Raw genomic sequence first — 23902 nt, 5'->3', positions numbered from 1 at the left:
GAATTATCTTATATAATATTTCTATGGCATCCTGTTTCATTTTCACACGTTATCACTATGCCAAACTCACTCCCTAATCTACTTATCCAGCTGGAGCCATCAGCTACGCATGTGAAACCTCCACGAAGCCTTTCTCAAGAAATTGCTCAAGGGACCAGCACAAATGTGATTGCTTGGCAGAGGAGGCTGTGAAAGGTCACGCCACGCTTCACCACTGCGGTGGGCAGGAGGCTGCTCCCTGAGACCGGAGCTGTCCACGCAGCTGGCTTGGTGGACACACTCAAGCAGGGAAATGAACCCTGTCAACTGCCTTCAAATGACAAGAAGTGAAGGCCCATACCGTGCTGAAAGAGGCAAGCAAAGCACCTAATTCTTGGGATTTCTAGGGCAGGGCTTACAAGGACAGCTGTTTCTAAAGCCAGCTTTCAACTGCACCTGTTGACTGTCCCTCAGATCAAAGAAAAAAGATGTACACAAATATCAACGGAAAATGCAGGAATGCTAAGTCCAGAAGTGAACATTGTGACCACCTGATCTTATTTAGCAGAAAAAAGGCCAGAGACTAATGCAATACTTTCCAGGCAGTCCCAGAGCTTCTGGTTGGGCTACAGTGCTTTATTTTCAGAGGCGCACTGCAGCTCACCAAAGCAATTCCTTTGCTTAATCCACAAAATCCACAAACTGGACCCGGGGCCACCAGCCTTCCAAGACCAAGAGCCAAGCAAAGTAAAATGTGACACCTTAATGTGAGAGCACTTGCTCTAAAAAATGCTTAATTCAGTACTGATCTGATGAGTGTTTTACCAGTTTTATGACAGGTACACCACACAACCCAAAATACAGCTGACCTTCACAGATAAGATGCCGTTTGATTTTGACGGGCACCCAGTAAATGGATTCTCAGTATATGATGGTTCTGATTTTGTTTCTAAATGTGGTAGCTTTCCTACTTTTATATGAGAAAAGCATAGCTCGTTAGCCCAGCTGTGAGCATTCATTGATTCAATCCCAAGGATCAGGGACTGATCAGCAGCTGCTGTTCAGCACAGCACACTTACCTGCTGGGGAGGTAATGCTCGTTTGGCACAGCCCCATCAGCGGCATCTCTTCTGCCTCCCCCACCGCACTACTCACCCTTCTCTAGGTTCCCCTCCAAATCACAACCCCTGGCCCTCAGACCCCCTCCCCAGCCTCCCCCACAGGTCCTCGCTTGGCAGAAAGGAGCATAACCCCTCTGCCTCTGCCGAAGGGGGCCATATCAGCGGAGGATCTAACCCATTGTTCCCAAAGTCTGAGCTCCGATTTCCTTTTTCCTTGTGACCTCCAGCTTCGTGTGGCAGGGTAATTTGTCAGGAGAACAGTTGATTCAGCAGCTGTTCTGGTTCACTCTTGTGCATATAAGCCTCAAGCCTGTGGCCTTTATTCAGACCCGTGGCAACAGCAGGCTTAGGGACCTCCAATCTGATGGGACTTTTTTATGCTGGCAATATTTTCTCAAGCCTTTATTATCAGTTTCCCACCTAACAATGTAAAACAAATCTGGGAAAAGAGTGCAAACAAGAATCTCATACCAAGTGTGCACCTGCAGGCAAGATCCGTTCTCTGGGCTGATCGAGCTGAGCTTACCCCACAGGTGCCTCCGCAGCTTCCCCCCAGAGGTCTGGCTCCCGAGGAATCAGGGGGGGATCTGACCCTGAGCTGCATGCAGAGCAGAGGGATAAACCAGCAAATCCTCCCCATACTTTTATTTATTTTTCACCTTAATATGCAGGAGTTATGGTGCCGGAATAGGCAAACCAGCACCCTCATCAGTCAGGCACCCTCTGCCAGCCAAGGAGCCACTGAGGTTTACCCTCAGGCAGCCCGTGGCAGGAGTGGCACCTAAAATTAATCCTTTGCTGTTTTTCTATTTATTTCCTCCGCTCAAAAGAACAGAGACCTCTCTCTTTAACAGCAACATCCCTACAGTCTTTCCATCCAAATCCTGACCTTGAGAAAGGGATTGTAACAGCATAAAATGCAATTTGTATAGAAGTAAGCAGATAAGAAACATACTGGTTCATGCTAATCCAAATTCCTGGCGGTGCTGGCTAGCTCACTGTAGATACAAGCAATAGAGACAGGGTCCTCTTTGTTTACCACAAATTATTTAATCCAAAGTGCAAATTAAACAGTCTCTTCGGGATTTTTTTTATGCACATGTTGCTCCTTATTTCTGCTTATAGAGGTCACTGAAATGCAGAAATTTCCAGGCCCTTTGAGACTATCACCGGGTATCTGAGGGGAGACTACCCTGGCTCCGATTTCTGACCTATTTTTCTCTCATTTCCCATGTTCCTCCAAGGGAACATGACTATGTCCATCCCGGCTATGTAGGGCAGCCTTTCTCCCTGGAGAACCTCCTGGCTAGGCTTGGGCATGAGTAGAGGTAACAATAATGTCTCTGCTGATGGCAGTGCTGTCATTCACAGCAGTGGGAATGGGATCTAACCCTAATTTGGACTCACCAGGGTCAAAGAAAAGGGCATCACCCTATAGCATAAGGCATCACCACAGCCCAGCATGTCATCCTAGAGGGAAATTATCTGGTCTGAAGAACGGTGTTAGAAGGTGTAAATGGATACCTTGTGACCTAGTAGTGTAAAAAAACAAGCAAAACTACCTTGCCATGGTGTGTGTTCAGCATTTTGTGGCACAGCATGTGGAGGCCAAGACATAACTGCAATAACAGCAGAGGCAATCGTTGGGCAAGTTAAATGGCAATGAATACATCCAGCAGGTGCTCACACAAGTCAGCAGCTATGCCAAAACCCCTGACCTGTTCCCACCTCTCCCATTAAGACACCCAGGACCTGAGGTACCAGGGGCATCACAGCTGCACTGGTGGCACCGGCTTTTCCGTTCTTCCTCCACATCTGGGCAGCTTTCCTCTTACTTCCCAAACTTCCTTCAGTAGGAAACAACACAGGCAGTGCCCAGGTTCTCCTCTTTATTTATCTATAGGAGCCATTGGCACTTTTGGGGATTTGCAGACAATTAAGTAGTCTGTGAAATTACAGAAAAAGAGAACAGTAATGTTACAAACTGATGTGTTTATCAGATGTGTTTGCGGTTTTATTCCACATTACAGTTTCCATTCAACAAGGAGGGCATGCCCATACCTACTGCAGGGACCAGACCAGTATGTACCAGATGGTGGCCAGCCGCACAGGTGCCTGCTCTGAGGAAACACATTAACCCCCAGTGCAGGTGGGTCAGGCTAACATGTTTTATCTGGAAATCTTTAGGGGAGGGGGAAGAGGAAGCAGGCAATTACAGTGGCGGGGACAACGTGGGGCAACCTGTCAAACTGCCTGGCCCACTGCCATGGTGTGTGGCCGTACCCAGGTGCCTCCCTAGATGACAGCCCTAGGTAAATACTCCTCCTCCTTCCATTTTTGGGACGTTATGGGCAGATCCCAGACAGCTGTTCCTAGCTGCCCAGCCTAGGGTTCTAGAAATGTCCAACTCAATGTCAAAGTCTGAGAAGCTCATCACAGTGATGGTCCAGAAATAACTCCCTGAAGGGTAACTGCCCTGCCACAGCTGCATCTCTGCCAGCGGCTGCAGTCACAGGGCAGCAAACACAACTTCTCTTCCAACACTGTTAGGCCTCTCTGTGCTCTTCTTGTCCACCTGTTCTGATGGCTGACTGCAACCAGGAGTGAAACATGGGAGAGAAAAAGGTCTTTGCAAAGTTTCATGGGTATTTTCAGCACTCATCACAGATTATGCCAGATCTTCAGCGTCCCATTGCACTCGGTTTTCCTGCTCCAGCTTGCCATCTCCTGTGGGGAGGGCACTGCTCATCCTCTGGTGTCACCAGCAGCCAGCAGCCATCGACGCTGGCTCAGTTTGTCCCAGGGTGATGTTGTCCTTGGCAAAAGCTCCTTAATGTGTAGCCTGTGGTGGAAACAGGATGTGAAGCACAGGATGGGAGTGGCAATTGCTTTTATTGCTGTCCTGAAGGTGATACTACTCAAATCGCATTACCATGTGCTTGGACAGGAGCCAAAAATGTGAACATCGGACCACAATAAATGTGAATCCTTTTTGCTTCACAGGTGCAATTAAAGGGCAACATCCAGAATTCTACTGTTAGTAGGTGAGTCACAAGCAGCAAAACCTGGATGTGGCTCTGATACAACCAGCTCCTGAAGCAGTTACATCTGCACAGAGCCTGCACGTGAAATTAATTTTGGCAATGCCTTTGGCTGAAGCACACTGTTGCGAGAGGACAGGTTGGGCGGCGCTGGCTGCCACAGCTGCTTCATGGTGATGCAGCGTTGCAGCAGCACTCAGGCGGCATTAGGAAATGAAATTTCCTGGCGAAGGGAGAGGCTGAGCATGGTGGGAGAGCAGCAAAAGCTGTGGAGGTCTGCTACACTGGAGTACTGAAAAATCTAAATATATTTAAAAGGATCAGCCAATAAATGTTGGAAAAGCTAGAAAAAAGGAAGAAAGAAACAAAGAGCCTAAACTTAACGACCTGATACTTTTATCATCAGAATAACTAATAATACAATGTCTAATAGCATCATTTTTGCCATCTGACTCACACCACATTATCTCACAGAAGGCAGGAGCTCTTTTCCTTCATCTGATGTATTCAATGTGCAAGTAGGTATTCAGGGTTCACCCCTATTGCCTGAGGAGGAATATTGGGAATATCTAAAGGTCCTGTAGGAAAAAACAGTTAAGAAGGAACGAGTCACGTGACTGTGGTGCAGTGCATGGGCACAGAGCACAGACTTCTGAGCAGATGTGCCAGCACTATGCTGTTTCCACTTAGCCCCAGCGTACGATCAGGGCTGCAATAATGTTCTGCATAAATACTTAAATATTCAGGCAAGCTTTTTCTCACACCTACACTTGAGCACGGAGGGAGAGAAACAGGTCACCAGATAACCAGGACTAGCCCAAGGCCTGTTATTGCAACAGCAAAATGAAAGCTCTGGCTCGTTCTCAGCCACAGAAACTTGGGCAATGCGATGCGTGACATGGTCTGACCTGCACAGGAGGTGATGTGTGCTGCCTCGCACCGGGGCCGCAACCTGCGGCCCTCACCCTCAGCCACCACGAGTGAGTGCCCCTTCTCAGCCTCTTCTAGGAAGCCAAGGTGACTCAACCACCACCGAGAGGAAGCTGGGAGAAGGACACGGCAGATTATTGCCCTGCCCAACCAGGGTCCTTGGAAGGGGTTTCCAGAGCTATTTCTGAACAGCTCGGTACTCTAACAAACCCTCCCCAGCTCTTGCCTAACTCTCTGCAAACTCAACATATTTCTCTTCCAGTGCTGGCTCCTCCAGTTCCCCACAGAGCAGGTCTCCTGTCAGTGCTGCCACAGCATGCCAGCCGCCTGGGCATTGTGCCCTTGCCTCGTGAGGTGGACAGGTGTGCCTCTGAGACACCTTGGGGCCCTCCATCCAACAGCAACCCCCAGGAGGATTGCTGGGAAAGGGGCACCCCTCAGCATCCCTGTCTTGGGGATGGCTCATTCCGGGAGTAAATGCCTGTCAGTGCATGACCTAGATTTTTTTTGAGGAAGTCACAGGAACCACATGAAGTTGAGGTTCTCAGTACTCCACTGTCCCCGATGACCAGTGTGGTCTGTCTGCAGGACTCAGCCACGTGAGGAATGCTCCTTCACTCATCTTAGCTCCAGACATTCCTTCATCCCACTTCCTCTAAGGTAGGCAGGTTGCCCTGGCTCAACAGGAAATATCACTTGAAGACATGATCCACCTTATATCCCACAGGGGTGAGAGCATGGAAAACAAGCTAGCACGCTGCAGAGGAAAGTGTGCATGGGAAATGCTTCAAGTCTGAGGCTCATCTGGGCTTGTCCAGGCGCTTTGGTAACTCAGTGAATCTTCTGTTCCTGGCTCATTCCAACCCATAGGATTGTAAACACGTCTGCCTGTCTTGGTCATGTCCTGCATGTGTTTCCAGGTGTCCTTGGTCCTGGAAGAGGGGAAGCACAGAGATTAGTTCAATTTCCACCCCCGCCAGGGCTTTGAATCTCACTATAGAGTTGGCAACATTCTAAAATCCAACTTTTGTGCAAAAATATGAGTAAAATAGCCTTGCTGATGTCTATTGTTTCATTTGTTACCTTTTTAAAAAAGATCTTATTTTAAAAATAAGAGAATCAGATCCTCCCTCAGCTGACGTGCCCTGGCCTATCTCCTATAAAGCTGATAGAGACTTCCCAGCTTATTCTGGGGTCCATATGCCTTCACTGAAAGACTGCCAGAATTACTTCTGTTATGTTCATGCTCCAAACCCATTCCCTCATCCTTCATTCCTTTTCAAAAGAAAGGTGCCACCTGGCACCGGCACAGACTTCCAGGGCTGTGGGTGGAGGAAAGAGGCTGTCACCATTAGGAAGGCACTGAATACTTGTTCCTGGTCAAGGGACATGGTTGTGGTTGCCTCTCTCCATCCACACGGCAATGTGGACTCCCATAATTCCACACCCCACCCTCTCACCCCCTCTACACACACTTGGACATCTTATGGTACCCCAGGTCCTTCATTATCGTTATTGGGAATGGTATCTGGTGCTTCCTCTGGGTGATGTGGGGTCCTTGCTGTCCTGCCCTGGGAACAAGCAGGAATCCTACATCCTTTGCCTTGATATGACTGAGGGGGGAGTCCATCTCACAGCACTTTTACTGTCATCTGGTTAAAAGCTGATGCTAATCACAGTCATTAGAAAGCAAGCTCCTCTTGAGGGCATGTTGTGCTGAGGGATGGACTCATCACCCTTCAGGGCTATCTGTCCCAATGCAGCATTGAGCAGGAAGCTCCCCACAGAGACCCAGGCAGTGAAACAAACCCCATCTTTGGTGTATGCTTGAGCCTGTGTTGCTCATACTTTCATGTTGTGCAGGGGTCAGATGGCCACCATCACCAAAGGGTTTGTTACCAGCCTTTATAGTTTCACATTTGATTTTGTTTCCAAAATAGGACCATCAAATATAGGGAAAAGGTATGAAAACAGGTGGGTCTTCCATTTCTGCACCACAGCTAGGTAGAGGGGTGCAGACAGGAGCCACAAAGGAGCTATACTTGATGGACCAAAAGGACAAGGTGTGAGTCTCACCCTTCCCTAGCCCTGACCATGCTTCCTCCGAAGCTGGAAACCAGACAGCAACTTCAGTGTAGCGCTGGGTCTAATCTGACAGCCCCTGCAGAGAAGCTGGCTAACTAGCCGTGCTCTAGGGCCACACTGACCCAGCTACCCTGCTCCCTGGCCCTCGCTGGCATCTCCACCCAGCTCAGTGCCATGTCCTGCCAGCTCATTCACAGCCAGCCCGGGTCGGCGGCTCTGGCCAGCACAAGACCAGACAGACAGGCCTGCTGGTGTTTTGTGCTCTCTGCTGGGTCTTGGCTTTTAGGTGGATGATCACTTTAAACCAGCAATACAGTTTTGCTCCGAGGGCTGGGGCTTAGCTCTAAAACAGCTCACCAAACCTCTCTTCCCCCATCATCCTTGCTGTCTGGGAGCCCTCAGGTCGCTTTTCCTCCAACCAGTAGCTCCCTGCTTCTGATTTTCTTCCTATTTCTGCATTTGTTAGCCAAAGGCGCAGCTTGCCTAACGAGCTGCTGATACTTCCAAAACACTGTGTGTTATCCAGCGAAGATTAGACATGTGAAAAAATGAGTATTTTGAACCGAGTCCCATAGCAAGACTTATGAATCTGTCTGACCACAATTTTAATAGCAATAGCTGCTGCCGCTTCCCAGAGGCAGACATTCCCTGCTATCATGGGGCCCTGATTACCCTCACCTTTAACAGTCCTCCTCCCTCCTGCTTTCCACGGAAGGAAAACCAGCTGGCTTTAGCATGAGCTCTCCTCCTCCCTCAGCTGCCTTCAGTTGTTCTGCTTGCACAAAGTAACCCCACATCAGCCATCATCTGTGGCTCCCATGGCAAAATATGAGTTAAATTAGAGATGTTGCAAGCCATGGCTGGTGTTATGTGTTGATCTTGAAAGGGGACTTGGCTGTGAAGTGGTGTAACTCATGCTGTTTTGCCATGGAGAGGGTGCATGAATGGAATAAAACACCCATGCCCGGCTGGCAAAACAGGATAGAAGAGGCTGGGGCCAGAGGATGCAAGATGAAAGACAGCAAGATTGCTTCATCCAGCATCCTTTTTCCTGTTCCTGGCTACTTTCTTTCCCCATCCTTTCACCAGAAGGGTAAAGCAGGACGAGCAGGGATGTATGTGTGCACTGAACAAGGCGGCAAAACTGCGTAGCCTCTTTCCTTTGGTGTGACAATGTTGCATCAACCAAACATATCTGGGGGGGCACGAGGACACTGCTATTTTCTTTCCCACTTCTGAGAATTGCAGACTTTTAAAATGACAGATCTACGATGAATAACCAAAAACAACCCCAGGCCCACAATCTACTCTTACATGGGCTCTGTCCAGCAGTAAGCACCCTCCCAGAGCAGCTTTTATGTATTTCACCCAGTATTGAGGCGATTGAGTGCTCATCCATGTTATTCTCAACCCCTGCACGATAAGGGAACACACATGGCCACTTGCCTGGAGCCCCCATGTAGTAGGAGCCTCACAGGCCCATAGTATCCTGTTACCACATTGCGTTGCTGACACTCCCTCATGCATAATGTTCCTGTGATTACTTGCTAGAGGCGAAAAGCAGAGGCCACTCCTCTCCTATGCTCCTTAAATAGTTAAATGCATTGGTCAGCTGGGAGCAAGCCTGACAGCTGAAAGAGGTGCTGCTCCCAGGACAGAGCCAGGTCTGCATGTAAGTAAGCTGTTTGATAGGTACAGCATTTCATAGCTCTTGTTATGGTGCCTGGGGTGTCTGCAACTTCCTCTACATAGGGATAAGTAGGCACTGGCTTGAGTTTTCATTTCAATTTCTCCATTATATTGGATACATTTACTGGATATTTTTTTTTCCCCTAAAATGCAGTTTTCTGAAAATCAGCTCAGTTTAACACTCAAGCTACTAGTCATTTTTTCAAAAAGTACCTAGATATGGCATTATACATGTGGCTCTGTGGGTGTTTTTATATTTTAGCACGTGTTTATGTGTATAGGGAGAGGAGAAATTCATGCATACCTATCTGTGTGCATGGATTTATGCCTACTTATGAGAAAGACTATAGTGATGTATACCGCTAGTTGATGTGTGTGGGACACAGCTTTGCACACACACACACAAATGATCAAAATGGAAAAAACAAGCGTTAGGTTGTGGAAAACCCTGGAGAGGGGAGCTGGTAGAAATGGGATGAGTCCCATCACGGAAAAAAGGGCTGATTTTAACCTATGTATCTAATACGATGATGGGCGGAAAACTAGCAATACAGGTGTTTGAAGCCCGGAGGAGTGCTGCTGTGGTGTTCCAGTATCTTTCCAGCATTGTCTGTGTGTGGATGGGTGTGTGTGTTGGGGTGTGAGTGGGCACATACACACAGACAAATGACACAGCCTTAAATGTATAGAGCCATCTGAAGCCTGTTTTCTCTCTTCTTGAGGCCTGGTGGGGCACAACAGCAGCCACCAATCTTTCCCCTGGTTGCCACCAAAGGCAGATCCCACCGTAGACTTCTTTCTCATTTTGGGGTGAATACTCATGTTCTGCCTTTCAGTGGCATCACACTTGTGCTTGGTCCCCACAGCCTGCCAGTTAAAAACCCCCAGTGTGCTGTGTGCCTGGCCTAAGGAGGATTAGGCAGCTGTTAACGGGCAATACTCTGCCCTTTGGGCTTATGTCATTTGCCGCAAGCCTTTCATTATTGTTTTCTGGGGGTTTCTGGGTACGTCATGTTGTTTTTCTGTCGTGTTTTGTATGAGAGGGGAAAAATGTTAGAAAAGCAAAAACAGAGGAGTGGCACATGGCTCAGCGATACTCACACTTGTAGGTATTTTAAGTGCCAGTCCAACATATAACTAGTTTCACTGCTCTAGAGCAGAAAATACTGTATTCCTTAGAAAGCAGTGTCCTAGGAACTGCATGTCAAAACACCGTGCTTTTGTATTTAATTTTAACCCAACGATTTGTACACATCCCTAAAGGACCAGCGCCACTCCAGTGGTGGCAGGAGCCAGGGAGCCCATGCCAAGAGACTCCAAAGGGCGGCATGTGGCTGCGGTTCCCAACTGGAGATCATCTTCCCGAACGTGAGAAGGACAGTCCATCTAGTCACTGTCCTGTCTCCAGGGGTCTGCAGAAGTGAGGTGACCCATGAAGCAAGACAATGAATGCAGAAGAAAGCCCTTCAACAAAATGCAGGCAGCAGGAGGCACTGGAAGTAATAAATACAAACAAGAGCACTCAAAGCTTAGCCTTACTTTTATATGATAGCAAATGAATATAGTTGTGGCAACTGGGTACAAGATTTCTGCGGGTGGGCAGAGGGTAGGCTGTTTGGGGTCTCTTGCAGTGGGAGTGCAGAAAGTTAGGAAGTCTATCTATCAAGAAGAGTAAGGATCACTGGTATATCTCTGAACTTTGGTCCTCTGTAACGTGTTGTAGCTCCTCATGGCATTAGTCACAAACCCCAGGACAGCCAGCATAGCAGAACAGGCCGGAGAGGCAGAGAAGGGAAATGTGGGTTTGGGGAACAACAGAGAAAATCTTGTTATCAGGAAGTCAACTTACTTTCAGTTAATCTTTTTCAGAATAAAACTTTCACCTAGTGTTCAGTCAGTTTTAGTGTTCAGCCAAGGTATAGATCACTTTTTTTCACATTGTGCCCTCCGAATGGGTTACACTAAAGAGAGATTTCATTCTGCGGAGTATTGTGATCACTGATTTCTACTGCAGCCTAGTACATGTAGCCAGATTGGGCTGGGGCAGAGAGAAGAGGAATTTTGTAATCTACAGGGAGTTTACTTGTATCTGGTTTGGCATCTGGAAGGAATCTTGCCATTCTGTTTTTCTGTATAGACCAAAAAATCCTAGTTAGCTAAAAGCTATACCCTACCTGAACTGTGTGGTCCCACACACCCACTGTTGCTGCAATTCATTATATTCCACTGGTACATCTCCAGCTCCTGTGCTGCAGCTGTAAATCTCCACACGCCTCTGCCAATAGGTCCAACGTAAGCTCAGCACTCGACTCACGCAGCCGCCCGTCGTAGTTATTGGGCTATTAATAGATTCCAGGCAGACCAGTCACAACTCAGTCAGCAGGGTAAACAGATTCATTAAAAGGTAATAGAAGGAGGAAACCTAACCAGGAATAGCTAACCTTAATCACCCAGGATGTTCAGGCAATTTCAGAGACCCAATGGGCACTTCAGTGGTCCAGTGATGGGCTCATCCTAGCTGGACCAGAGAGGAAATGCCTAACTTCCCTGAGTCAGGAGTAGTGAACATCCCAGTGTGAGGCATGAGGAGGGAAGATAAAACATCTCCTGCCACCAGTACCTGCAAGCAGGATGAGAAAGGGAAGGAGGGTGCAAGCCAGGGATGCTGGCTGCCCTGACCCAGGGTTCAGGCCACTATCTTTTCCAAGGGTAACCCTCATTTTAATACTACCAAATGCCTCTGGGGTGACTGGCAGGCAGAGCTGCTCTGAAGGAGCTTTCTCTAGTCTCTGTCAGAGATTTTTCAGAGATTTTTATCCTGTTATTCATATCTAACTCTTTAAATGGTTTCTTGTATGAGAGTGGTCAAATCCTCAGGTATTGTGTATCACCAGAGCTCTTGTTGCAGTATGTGGGGCTGCAGTCTCAGTTTGTACAGACCCTTTGCAACAGGAGAGCTACACAAGTTAATCAGTACTGGCTTAAAAGCAAGGAAAACTGCAACGAGGAAAGTGAATGACTTTAAATCAGCAAAAGTTGCATGTTTGGGATGAAATTCTTGGCTTCTATTTACAGCTGAGTAAGACCTCACGGGCAGTTTTCCACAAAGCTTTTCTAAGATTACCACACACTTCCCAGAGAAGGGGATTTCAGAGACCCAAAAATTATACATAGATTTGTATCAAAATTGGAAAATTGTCACTGGCAAAAGAAAAAGCTTATTTTTCAGATGTGGGATTGGGAGATGGAGTCAAAACTTTTTATCTTGAGATTTTTCAGAATGGAAGGATCTTGTGGTTTGCTTAGAGGCAATGATTTAAGTTTCTCTTGTGCTAAAAATTACTTTGAAAAAAGCTCATAAAGAAAAGACGACCTCAAGAAACATAAATTGGCAGAAAATAATTTCTCCCTCCATGTTTCCTTCTCAGCAAGATAACACACTTACATCAGTTTGTATTCATTTAGTTCCTTCCCACAGCTCTTTTTCAATTCAGCAGGTTTTACTGTGGATGATTTAGTGTGAACAGCCCTTCCACTCAGGAGCCAGGGCTATAATACCAGTATTGTTCTCCTGTCCCCTTAGCGGTGTTATTGTTTGAATTATACTGGTACCTAGGAACGAGTCATCCTTTTTTCATTGAGATAGTTGCTGGAATTGGCAGCGTTATTCCCGTGTCCTGATTTTGATGCTACGTCACCAGCAAAACAAAGTCAGCCTAAGGGAGTAGTACGTGCCCGTGCGTGTACACACACATCTTTCAAGCAGAGAGCAACGGCTTTTGATTCTCCGAGTTCTTGTGCTAACTTGCTACCGACTTTCACCGTGGCTCTTTGCATGCAACACATGCGGCTAAAGGATGGCTGAGTGCAGTCAGCTACACAGCAGAGGAGAGGAAACAGTGTGAAGGACCTGAGCTAGACAATGTGAAAGGACAGGTGTGCATTAACCAGCTAAGTTGATTCTTTTGTTTTCCTTAGCTTTTGCAGACGGAGTGGCAGCGCAAGATGGCTTTGAGCAACCACACGAACAGCAGTTCGGCCATGCCAAATTTACTCCACATGTTTGTGGGACAAAAGAAGACCCTTCGGTTCAGTAATTTCAGCAACCCAGCCTTGGAGATGCAAGAGGAGATAATGGCCTCGTTTTATATCCTCATCATCGTTGGGTTTTTCGGCTTTCTACTCTTTGTCATGATGCTCAGCAATATTGTTTCCAGCAAGCCTGAAAACTACATTGACTATCTCTATTCTGGGAAGCTTAACCCTCACAGAAGCATTGCGGAGCTTCCAGGAAAGGAAAGCAAAGACACTTTCATTATTATCAACAGCACTGCCTTACTGGAGCTGCAAAGGCAGGATGGCAAAACCAATCCTGGGTCTGAGGTGCCGAGCACAGATGCAGTACTAAGGAATGTGTGAAAATGTTTTCTTTTTATTATAATTCTGTTGTGTATACAGAGCCTAAACAGGGATATTTTTCCTTCATGAAAGCAAGAAATGAGGAGCTGTGCCAGGACAGATGCAGACCGCTCTTGTGCAAGCTTCCCACGTGCAGCTGTGAAGGTACCCAAGTGCAGCCCATGTTCTTTCAGCCCCAGGCCTTTGGTGAAGAGGCTGGAAATCAAATCCTTGCTGGCCTAGCTCTTTCATGGCTGTTTCATCCTATCATGCGCTTTCATGGCTTGCCTCTCGGGAGAACAGAAGGCCTTCCTTTGCATGCTGTTGCTTCAAGCAGGGCCAGTACGATTCCCGCTGGCGCACTGTTGGTGTGCCTGTTTGCTGTTGTTATTTATTCATTTATTTATGGGGGGCTCGGAGCTGCCAGTGAGCCCATTGGGTGTGCACTCTGCCGGCAGACACAGCGGCTGCAGCCTCTGCATCCACCCTCACTGCCATGTCAGACACCTGGAGGTGGAGGCAAGCTGACCCATGTCTGGCATTTCTGGAAGGAAGGTTATTCCAAAGGTCTGGAGGCACATGTCAGACTTGGACTTGTTTGCTCGCTTGGCAGGCTTGGTCTGCAGCGGGTTTTTGACAGTGGTCATGCATTTCTCAGCAGCTCTCTTCCTGCATGTCAGCCCTTTACCAAAGCCCAAGACAATAAGGAGGGCAAAGACATCTTGACGTCTCTCCAGGGTCCCTTCCAGCACCCACCTGGACAATATCAAGGCTGACAAGCCACAGCTGTAGCCCTCAGGGTTGTGCCACCGTTGTGTCAATAACCCCCAACAAATTTGTTCAGTATTTAGTGCTAACCCCCTCACCGTGAAATCCCATGGAGTCCTCATCCCCTGCTGCTTCTTCGGGTGGTACGCAGTAAGCAGAGGGCTGCCACGGTAGTTTTAGGGTGTCTTTTGCAGGCCACCAAGCCTCAGCAGACACAAGAAGAGCTTTGCCCACCACGTGGCTTAAGGGTGTTCAATCCATGTCCTGTGGAGCCTGGGCATACAGGGGTCCAGGATGGGCAGCTGTGGACAAGCAAACATTGGCAGTGGGCTTCAGCTTGCTATATTTGGTCCACAAATTCATTGGAAAAAGCTCTGGAGTCTGCAAATCAAAATGATTGGAAACCAGTGATGCAGATACTCCAAGAATTTTAAGGCATTTTGTTACAGAAGCAAAAACCCTATGAAAGCCTACAAAATTGTATGTCCGTGGGGTGGTTGTTGTGGTTCCCTTCAGCCTCCTTTATGTTGCTTTGTGTATTTGCTTTATGTTACTGATAGGAAAAAAGTTCTCAACAATTTTGTACCTAGGAAACATTATTTCCTAACTTTTCTTAAACAGTTTTTTGCTCTATCTGTAGCTTCATGTTTTCTTGCTGCAATTTCTTTCTTTTTTTTAATCTATCTTTTTCTGGCATGATATAGTGTTATTGTTATGGGATTTTGACACTGCTGGTCCAAGTCAACTGCCTGGAAATGATTTACTTCATGTGGGCCATATCCTTAAAGGGAGTTTCCAGAGCCTGATCTGGTAAGACATGTTCCAAGGCTAATACTTCCAGCTGATAGCCAAGACGAAATCCACACCACCTTCTTGGCTTTCCCCACTTCTCTGAATTCCAGAGATTCAGCTTTCCAACACAGACGTCTCCTTTTTTGGACAGGTGCATATTCCCCAGACACCGTCTCCAGCAGAGGCCAATTAGGCAGTCAAGTTAGTTTTGGACCCCATTGCCTTTGGCTTCATGAATGTGTCTGGTTTATTAACTGCTCGGTTTGAGCCAGGATCCACTATTTATGCTCACTGCTCCTGACTGTACTCGGTAACCATGCTCCCATTGCTGCAGCTCAGCTATTCATATCTGAAAAATAAGAGGTGTTTTGAAGGTAGAAAAAACATTTACAGTTTCAGGTTTTTTCCTTCTACCCAGTGTGGCTGTTTTCCAGAAGGCAGTGAGTATCGCTGTCCATTCTGAAGAAGGATCAATTTCTTGCCAGCGCCAGCACTGAGAGGAGACTTCAGCCTGACTTCTAGCAGTAGCAACAATTCCTCCTGCTCTGCAAACCCAGTTTATCATTTTTTCCAGTCATGCAACAGCACCAGGAAACAGGGTCAAATCTCTCTTTCCATTGCGAGTGTCAGATACAGGTTTTAGACGTCCATCAGTCACGTTAGTGTGCGGTGAAATTCCACCTCCCGCAGCAGCGGCTGCAGCTTTTTCTAACAGGCTGATGCAAGGGAAGTGCCAGGTTGGAGAGCGAACCCCACAGCTGTGGGAAGTGCTCTCTGCCTCCTTGCAAACTGAGCTGCTGGAAACCAATTCACTGCTGATGTATGACAGAAGTCTACTGATATCGCCTTCAGTGTCCCCTTGGGGATGAGCCCATTCCTGCTCACAGCCTGACAGGTAATCAGCTTTTGTGGGCAGTCTGTGGTGGGGGCGAGGGGAGCCCTCCCTCTCCCTGTGCTCACCGTGCAGCAGGGGCTCTACACCCTGTACCGAGAGCCAAAACCAGACCTCGACCACTCAAGTAACAGACGTAATGGCTCTGTCCCCTTCCCAGACCCAGGCACACCCATCAGCTCTATGCCACCTCGACCTTGAAGCTTTTCCTTTTGTTTTACCTTCCCCACCTCAGCAAGACGTATATATGTGTACATACAGTTTCAACCACATCCGATAAAAAGCTTCAGCTCCTAAGGATACTCTGTTCCTACAGAGTCCAGGCAATAATAGATGGCCAAGTATTTCCACCTGAAATAGTGGCCGTGCTTAGGCAGAAGCCATGGCTGCGATGCCACCAAGAGGAAGGCTGATAAGCTCAACCTTGGCAGTGTCCCTAATGCTGGAACCCAAATTTCATCAGTTTTCACAAGGTGTCTCACCAGTCTTTGCAGGAAGCTGCCAACAGTTGTACTAGCTCTGTTCTGAGAAGTTTAGGGCTTGCTTTTTATTTATTTTCTGAACTTTCCAACTTTTTCTGTTTCCATCCTGAGGCCATTTTTGATTTTGGCAAGTGCTTCTCTTACTGGTTCCATCACAGATCGAGAGTTAAAATTACACACTTTTGGGAAGTCTTGTCTGACACCAGAAATACTACTTTGGCATGGGACTTCAGTTAGTGTTCAGGACTTCCATCAGGCAACTAGGAGGGAAAATAGATATCTTAATTGGGTACGATATTTGTTAGAAAAGGAATCCTATTTTTTGTCACTCCATGTATGACTGGAAGAGAAGCAAATTCCCTATAGAATAATGTTCTGAAGTGTTGGTTTTGGAAAAACAAAATTCAAACTTACAAAACATTTTATTTAGATTAAAAAAAGAAGTTAAATTTCAAAATTAGCAACTTTATTTTGGCTGCTACATGTAATATAATATAGCAGTAGAAACATCCACTGTTTGCCTAACATCATGACTACTGTTTATGTGTATTTCATTATGTTCTGTATTTCATTATATTTTTATTTGGCATTTTAAAATAAAGGGTTTGTGATGATTTTTACCTTGCTTATAGAATGTGCTGACTGGTAACCTAATAACATAATTACTACTGAAGTGGGTAATTGGTATGTAATTGATAATTGGTACCCTAATTATTATTAATAGGGACTTTGTTCATGGGTAATTGGTAAATTTGTTATTTAGCTAGGTGGTACAATGGAATTTGGTGAAGCACTAAAAAAGTGCTTTTGGGGGGGAGTGTGCCAGGTATGGTGTGTCACTGCTCAGCCCTCACATGTGTGCCCAGGCAGTGATGGAGGAGCTGGCAGCAGACAGGGCCAGGCCTCCCACCTCCTTCCTAGGGGGAGCAGGAGGTAGCTGAGCCTGGGCATCCCTGTGAAATACTTCACATGCTACTGAGCCCACCCTCCCATACCGGCAGACACCCAGGATGCAGTTACCCCACGGCCGGTGCCCTGGGCATGGGGTGCTGGGTGCATGCTGCATGTGCTGGGGATGGTGGAGGAAGAGGGGTGGCCCCAGTGCTGATGCCCAAACCCCAACCTTCAGGGGTTTGGTTAAGACCAGAGGCAGGTCTTGCTGGTAGGGCAGCAGGGTGAGAGCAGAAGACTCCGGTGCAGTGGCTGAAGGATAAGAGAGCTTTTCCCAAATCCCAAATGCACTTGTGGGGCAGGGGCTATGCCCAGAGATTTTGCATTGTGTGGCCTTGCTAGGGAATGTCAGAAGTCTAAAATTACAGAAGAAGGAAAGGTCCCTACCCCAAGTCCTCACTGGCTATGTAGACATAAGGTGGAAGGGAAAAGAGGCAACAAGTAACACAGCAAACTAAAGGTAGCAGAGGAAACAAAATACTTATTTTTGTGTCTCAGAACAGCACTTTATGTCTGCTGCCCAAGTTTTTTCAATTGAGTCGCTGGGACCATGAAAAATTGTTTTTAAAGCAGGTTATCAGGTGGTTTTATGTCACAGATCTATGAATGGAACATAGGAGGATCCACTCATATGGTTTCTCTGACAAGGACATGAAAGCAGTCCATCCCTCCCATCTCACTACATATCAGCTGCTTTATAACTATAACTGGTATTTTCATAAGCACTTAGGCTCAGATAAATTCATGGGGGTTGAAGAAGCCAGGGCCAGCCAGAGATGCAGGCACATTGACGCCACCTGACAGCATAAGAGCATCACCCTGCCCTTCTGAGACAGCATCACAATACAGCAACAGACCTTGCCTGTGCCTTAAGGCCTTGCAAGTGGAAAGACTGGTTTGCACCTCCTCCATCCACCTTGCTAAGCCCCTTCATGGGCACATGAAAGCACAGACAAGCGCTCAGCCTGCAGCAGCAGGCTTTCTTCATCATTTGGTATTTGCCTTGATGCTGAAAAACCGCAAAAGCCTGGAGTGATACAGTGCTGGTTTCAGGATGGTTCACTATAGGGGGCTCAAACTGAGGAGCATCAAGCCTAATTTTCCTGGGCAGTCCCTGCGGTACCTACACGCGTGGTCCAGTTCAGAAGAGGACTGTGTTTTTGAACAGGGTTCAAAGGGACCTCAGACCCTGACCAGGCCTTTAAACACATGCACTTTTCAAAACTAATAAGCACCCAATAACTCCAGTAGGACTACTCATGTCAGGTTATGCTCCTGGCATACATTTATTAAGGACAAAAGCTAACACTAGAAGAGAAAGGTGTATCGCAGTGTGAAATGCCAACAGAGATGAATCAATATTATGTAATTTCATATGAATACGTACTGCATATTTAAGGATTTTTCTTGATATGTGCAGTCTGAATCTCCCACCATTTCGCACCTGGCTAACGAACTATATGGGCTTCTTTCTGGGGGTATACCCTTTCTATATCAAAATTTCAGACTTCTGCTCTCCATGTGATGCTACTAACATGATGTGCCCCGTCACTTATTTGCCTTAGCCTTGCTAAGGCGAGCATTCAGACAGCTGAGTTAGACCCCACTGGCCATATTCATCTTCAGACATTTTTTGGCTTCAGAGTTTCCCACTCTATTAGGGGGAAAGAAACCTCTTCCAGAGGGGATGACATGGACCGTGGGGGGGTCTCAGGTTCAGAGGTGGGCAAGGAAATGCATGCTGTAATCAAAGACTGACATGTTTGTGCTGTTCAGCCCAACTGATACTGCTGCCAGTGTTCACTCCCAGCCTTGGAGGCACAGCTAAGTGTGAGCAGTTTTACAGTCTTGCTCTGACAAGCTTGCTCCTGCGGTAAAATTCTGTGTGCGCATTTGCAGTGAGGAGGAGGGACAGGTAAGAAACCAGATAAGTCAAAATAGTTTTCACTGCTTCTGCTCCACAACCTTGCCCAGCCAAACACTTGCTGCCCTCAGTGCGTGCACACACCCACACCCCTTCCCCTGAATGTTCCCTTCTCCCAGGGCAGCTGCAGCCTTCACTTGGCCGTGTGCTCCTGTGCCCCTGTTTGATTTGCCATGGCAGCAGGATGGTACCTGTCCAGCCTTCTGCTCTGACCTTCACTTCAGCCTGTGTGTTCACATAACAGCACACGAGAAATTTTCCTTTCTCCCCCTAATGGTGTTGCTCACCCTTGTAGAGTGTAATGGTGCTGGTGTCAGGCTCAATGCAGGTGCCTCAGGGGTTCGTCGGTACAGCCAGCACAAAATAGAGAAGTGACTGCACAAAGCAGGAACTTCGAGGTCTCTAGAAACCAAATCATTCCTAAAAATAATTCACCCTGAAGCGATGTCTGAGGTATCACTCACTTCTTCCCTCTCTAAGGCCTGAAGCTGGGCAGGCTGAGCATGGTGGACCTTGCACAGGCTGCTGTGCTGTTGGGCACCAGGCAGCACCTCACAATGCTGCTGGGACTGAACCTGCCCATCAGGAGGCTCATGTGGGGGTCCAGAGGTCCTCCTTCCCCCCATAACAAGACACCTAGGGTTCAGTCCCCTCCTCCACCTGTCAGAATTTTAAGGCTGCATCTTCCATGAGGCCGCATGCTTGCCAGGGAGGGAGGGAATGGTTCCTACCACTGGTCTCAATGCTCTGATATGGCTCACTCTCCATGCTGACTCTGAGCAGCTCCTTCATCCGCATCTCCATCCCTCTGGGCTCCTTTTCGCAGTGCACGACTGGCCCACACACGTACACAGGGCCCAAGCACCCACCCAGTGCTGTGAGAGGAGGAACCACGATGTTCAAGACGAGCAAGGTCCTGATGCCAGAAGCTGCTAGCTGCACAGTTGCAGCGTACCCAGCCTGATGGGGCTATTGCTTTCCAAGGTGCCTTCTGATCAGCCACCTGGAAGCTCCTGCTGGTGCTGATGCTGGTTGGGTGTGACACTGCAGAGTAATGCCAGGGCAACGGGCACATTGCGAGCTCTGTGAACATCCTTCATGAGCCTTGAGACAGCAACATACAGCACTTCGCAAATCTGCTCCTCAGGCACATAATTCACAGGGTTTGCTTTGATGCTATTTCAAAAAGGCAGTGCCTGCTGTATTTAAGAGCTTTGAGGACACTGCAGCTTAATGGTTTCAAGACTGTTTTTTTAGGGGAAGCAGATATTCCAGAAAGTCTTATAACAGGAGAAAAAAATAGCTGAGGAGGCCAGCCTGTGCTGGTCAGTATGGACACTTGTTCACACTGGCAGTTGCCAAGTGTGGGTGCCCTGCCTCCAGTAAAAACCTTTATTAAGAGATGAGCTGCCCGTCCACCAGCAGAATGGTATCTTTCAGGAGTTGTGTGAATCTCTGACCACGTCCTGTGGGAAGTGTGTAATTGTGACAAGGGATAAAAGGCAGCTGATGTGTGTGTGGGCAAAAGAAGACAAGGAGCCGGAGACAGGAACTCTGCTGCCAGTCCCACAAGTGGTCTACGCGGGCAGCATTGAGTGTCACCCTGAAGTTGCTAGAGCCCATGGCCATAAGCTTCTGGTTGTGTCTTCATCTTACAACTATCTCTATCCCATGAATGTCACCTGGTCTTCTTTGAAATGGTTTATTATAAAAAACAGGAAGGACTTTGCCCTGAGGTCTGTTCAGAGGACCCACTCCTTTAGGTGTATCCTATTCAGTGACTTGATCGTTAAAGGAATAGAGAAGATGACCCCAAACAAATGGAAGGTAGCGATTAAAACTGAGTGAAGAGATGGGAGAACTACTATCTTGACACACTTTCTTAAACAGTTCTTCCTGCAGTCAGGCTTCAGATGTGTTTTGGTTGGTGTTGAATGTATTACCCTGCTGCAGTCCTGCTGAGCCATTTCTTTCAAAGGGTGTAAACCTAAAACCCCATGTCAACAGCGCTTATAAAAGAGAGAATTCTAAATCCAAATCTAAACACATTTTAGTGTATTTAGTGTAGATTAAGTGTATTCCATTAGTAGGTTGATACGCATTATGCTTGCCCTGGGAAAGGACAATTAATTTGCCTTTTCACAAAAATGGACCAAAGCATGCCTAAGATCCAGTTCAGCCAGCTTTCTGCACATATTCCTCTGTTATGGGAGTTGTATGACCATGCCTCATATGTAAATGTTCTTAATTTCAAGAAAGACTGGGCTGCAAAATGAATTTGGTAGGTCAACCCTGTCTTTAACCCCAATGGGAGATCTGCCTCTGAGCAAGTAATATGCTGGACCATGACTGACACTAGAATTCATGACCTAAAGAATATTCAGATTTTCTGAAAAAGATTCAGACCTCTGAATAATTTAATGCAGCTTTCCCATCAGCTCAGCAGTTCACTACACCGAGTACCTTGCTTCCAAAGTGTTCTGTGATAAACATTTCTGTGACAGGTAAAAGAAATCTTTCTAAAAGGGAAGTTCCTTTCTGAAGCCTAACAATTAGTAGTTGGTTCAGGCTTTAGCATGAAGAGTTCAGTTTCTCAGGATAAAATATGGCACTCATCATTGGAGATTTTCTTTATCCATGACATTGATTACTGCGATATAATGATTTCTCACATAATTGCATTCAAAAGATTATTTATGAGTGATGCAAAGTAGTATTTTTTAACAGCAGTTTTTTCAAGTTCATTGAACACTTTCTTGGTGGGTTGTTTTTTTTTTTGAAAGTGGCTCCCAATTTACATTCCCTGTGTTATTCATTACTGGGTATGTGTTTACTGTGTACTTCTAAGAGAACTAAGACCATAAAAACATGAAAGAAGTAAGTTATGAGATGATTCACAGGTTCACTAAAACATTTCCATACACTGAGACAAATCTGTGCAGTTTTTCTCCTGTGTGTGGAAACCAACTAGATGAGCATTGTAATTTGGTGTGGCAGAGAGATATCTAAAAAAGGGAGTCTCATCTACCTTCAGAAGAATCCACACATAGAATTCTCTGGAGCTGAGATGTGAATATACAGAGAAAAATAACCATCTTTTATCAGTTTCATATTCATCAGCGAAAGCATCTGCTCTTTTTTTGACAAATATGGATGTAGCAGAGAATGGAAAATTAGGTGCTTCAAATGCAAGGAGGAAAGAGGGGGCAGGGAGGAAAGGGAGAGACTGGAGGGGGGCTATTGTCCTAGTATCATGGCCCTGAATGTAATTTCACATTGGCTTGAAGCAGCAATTGCTCCACTAAATATCAATGAATATGAAGTGGTGTGCAATCAGCGTAAGGAAAGAAATAGTTCTGGTGCTGCTTTACCACAAGGATAGGCAGTAATTGCACAGTAGCCTGGTTTTCTTAAGAAACAAATGATGCACACCTCATAACCCCAATGACTGTTTACCTTCACCCAACGACGCTGGACTACACTACTGGGGAGAAGTAACAGTGCACCACAGTCAAATCAGCATGAACCCGATGACTTCATTGCTGCGTTCTGAATTCACAATAAAGAACAAGACCAGACCTAAACAGAGCAGAGTCCTGGACTGCTGCCTCACTGCAGCTCAGCCTTACCGGTCGCTGCTGCCATGGCTTATGCAGCTGCAGGTTTAGGGCCACATTGCAATACTTCTTCATTGGTAGGGTGTGTCTTCTGCCATCCCTAATCTGCAATGGAGTCCATGGGACCAGGTACAGAATCACCTGCTTTCCATCCATTTTAGCAATGAGGAAGTCTCAAGAGGAAGTAATTTGTGTCACAGGGATTTATCAGTCTTTCCTGTTTTGTATCCTTTGGTAAAACAAGGGTGAAGCCTTTGTGAAGGGTTTCCTGGAAACAAGCATGAGGAAAGAGGAAGTGTTTGGTGCCACATCTTCCAGAGAGCAAGGGAAAACATCCTGTGCCTGCAAAGGGCCAGGAAAGCCTCACTAAACACCTTTACTCTTCCCAGCCTCCCTCTGGGAGGCTGAGGGCTGGTCAAACTTTTCTACTCAGTCCTATTTAATGTGTACAGAAACCTGCGGGGAGGAAAAAGAACCAAGTCTGAAATCAAATGAACTTTGGTATTTTATATAAAATCCTCTGAGATGAGTCCTCTTCTTTCTTCCTCCCTCCCCCTTTGCTGCTGCATAAGGGTAATTACAACCCATGTTTTCTACAAAACGTTGTAACTCTTTGTACGAAGAAAAATATTGTGGCTCATACAGTTCTGACTCAACTGGTAATTTAGGATGACATGCAATTCCTTTAACATATGACTAAACAAGCTAATAGGAGGATATTACCAAATAGCATGCACCTCATTCAAGAGCACTTGAAATAGCATGCATGAGTCTAGTATCTTCTTGGTAGGATTTTAAATACCTATTATTTTATTAAGGTTTGCTAGCAATAGCTCTTGTAGAGAGGCTCAGTACACTTGACCATTGCAGGATGTCAAAGCAAATCTCTTTGCTCCCACTCATGACTCTTTCTGTGTGATTGAAATACGCCACTAGAATAAAATGATTAAAGTATCTATGCATAAAGAAGAGAGGCAGATGCAAATGCATATGTTGATGAAGAAGCTATAACAGATGTCTCTTTGCTCTAAGCTAGCTGGAATGCAAATCACCTGAATTTTCATGATGTCTCATCGACTAATTACTTGTAAACGCTTTTCCAAGCCTCGTCTTCATAAAAAAACCCACATTTATTTTCCTCCAGCTCACGAAGCAGGCCTCTAATGATTGGCTGAACACGTTTTTTTCCTTATTTTCAAGTCTTGTGTCCTAATAGCACACTGCAACCCAGGA

The 23902-nt window shown here is 46.5% G+C and overlaps 1 protein-coding gene across 1 annotated transcript; it reads left to right on the top strand.

The window, feature by feature from the left end:
* Positions 1 to 12850: 12850 nt before the first annotated feature.
* On the top strand, positions 12851 to 22936 carry LOC308059790 (uncharacterized protein C21orf140 homolog; the record flags this gene model as incomplete). Its single annotated transcript, XM_080377669.1, is given in 6 exon segments — positions 12851 to 13228; positions 19348 to 19399; positions 20163 to 20347; positions 20349 to 20435; positions 20439 to 20894; positions 20897 to 22936. Coding segments are annotated over 6 exon segments (1200 nt in total). The 3' UTR covers positions 20939 to 22936.
* Positions 22937 to 23902: the final 966 nt, after the last annotated feature.

Source organism: Falco punctatus, assembly GCF_963210335.1.
Source record: "Falco punctatus genome assembly, chromosome: 2".
Taxonomy (NCBI): Eukaryota; Metazoa; Chordata; class Aves; order Falconiformes; family Falconidae; genus Falco; species Falco punctatus.
Note: the sequence above shows the minus strand (reverse complement) of the source record. Positions and strands in the feature narration are given on the sequence as shown.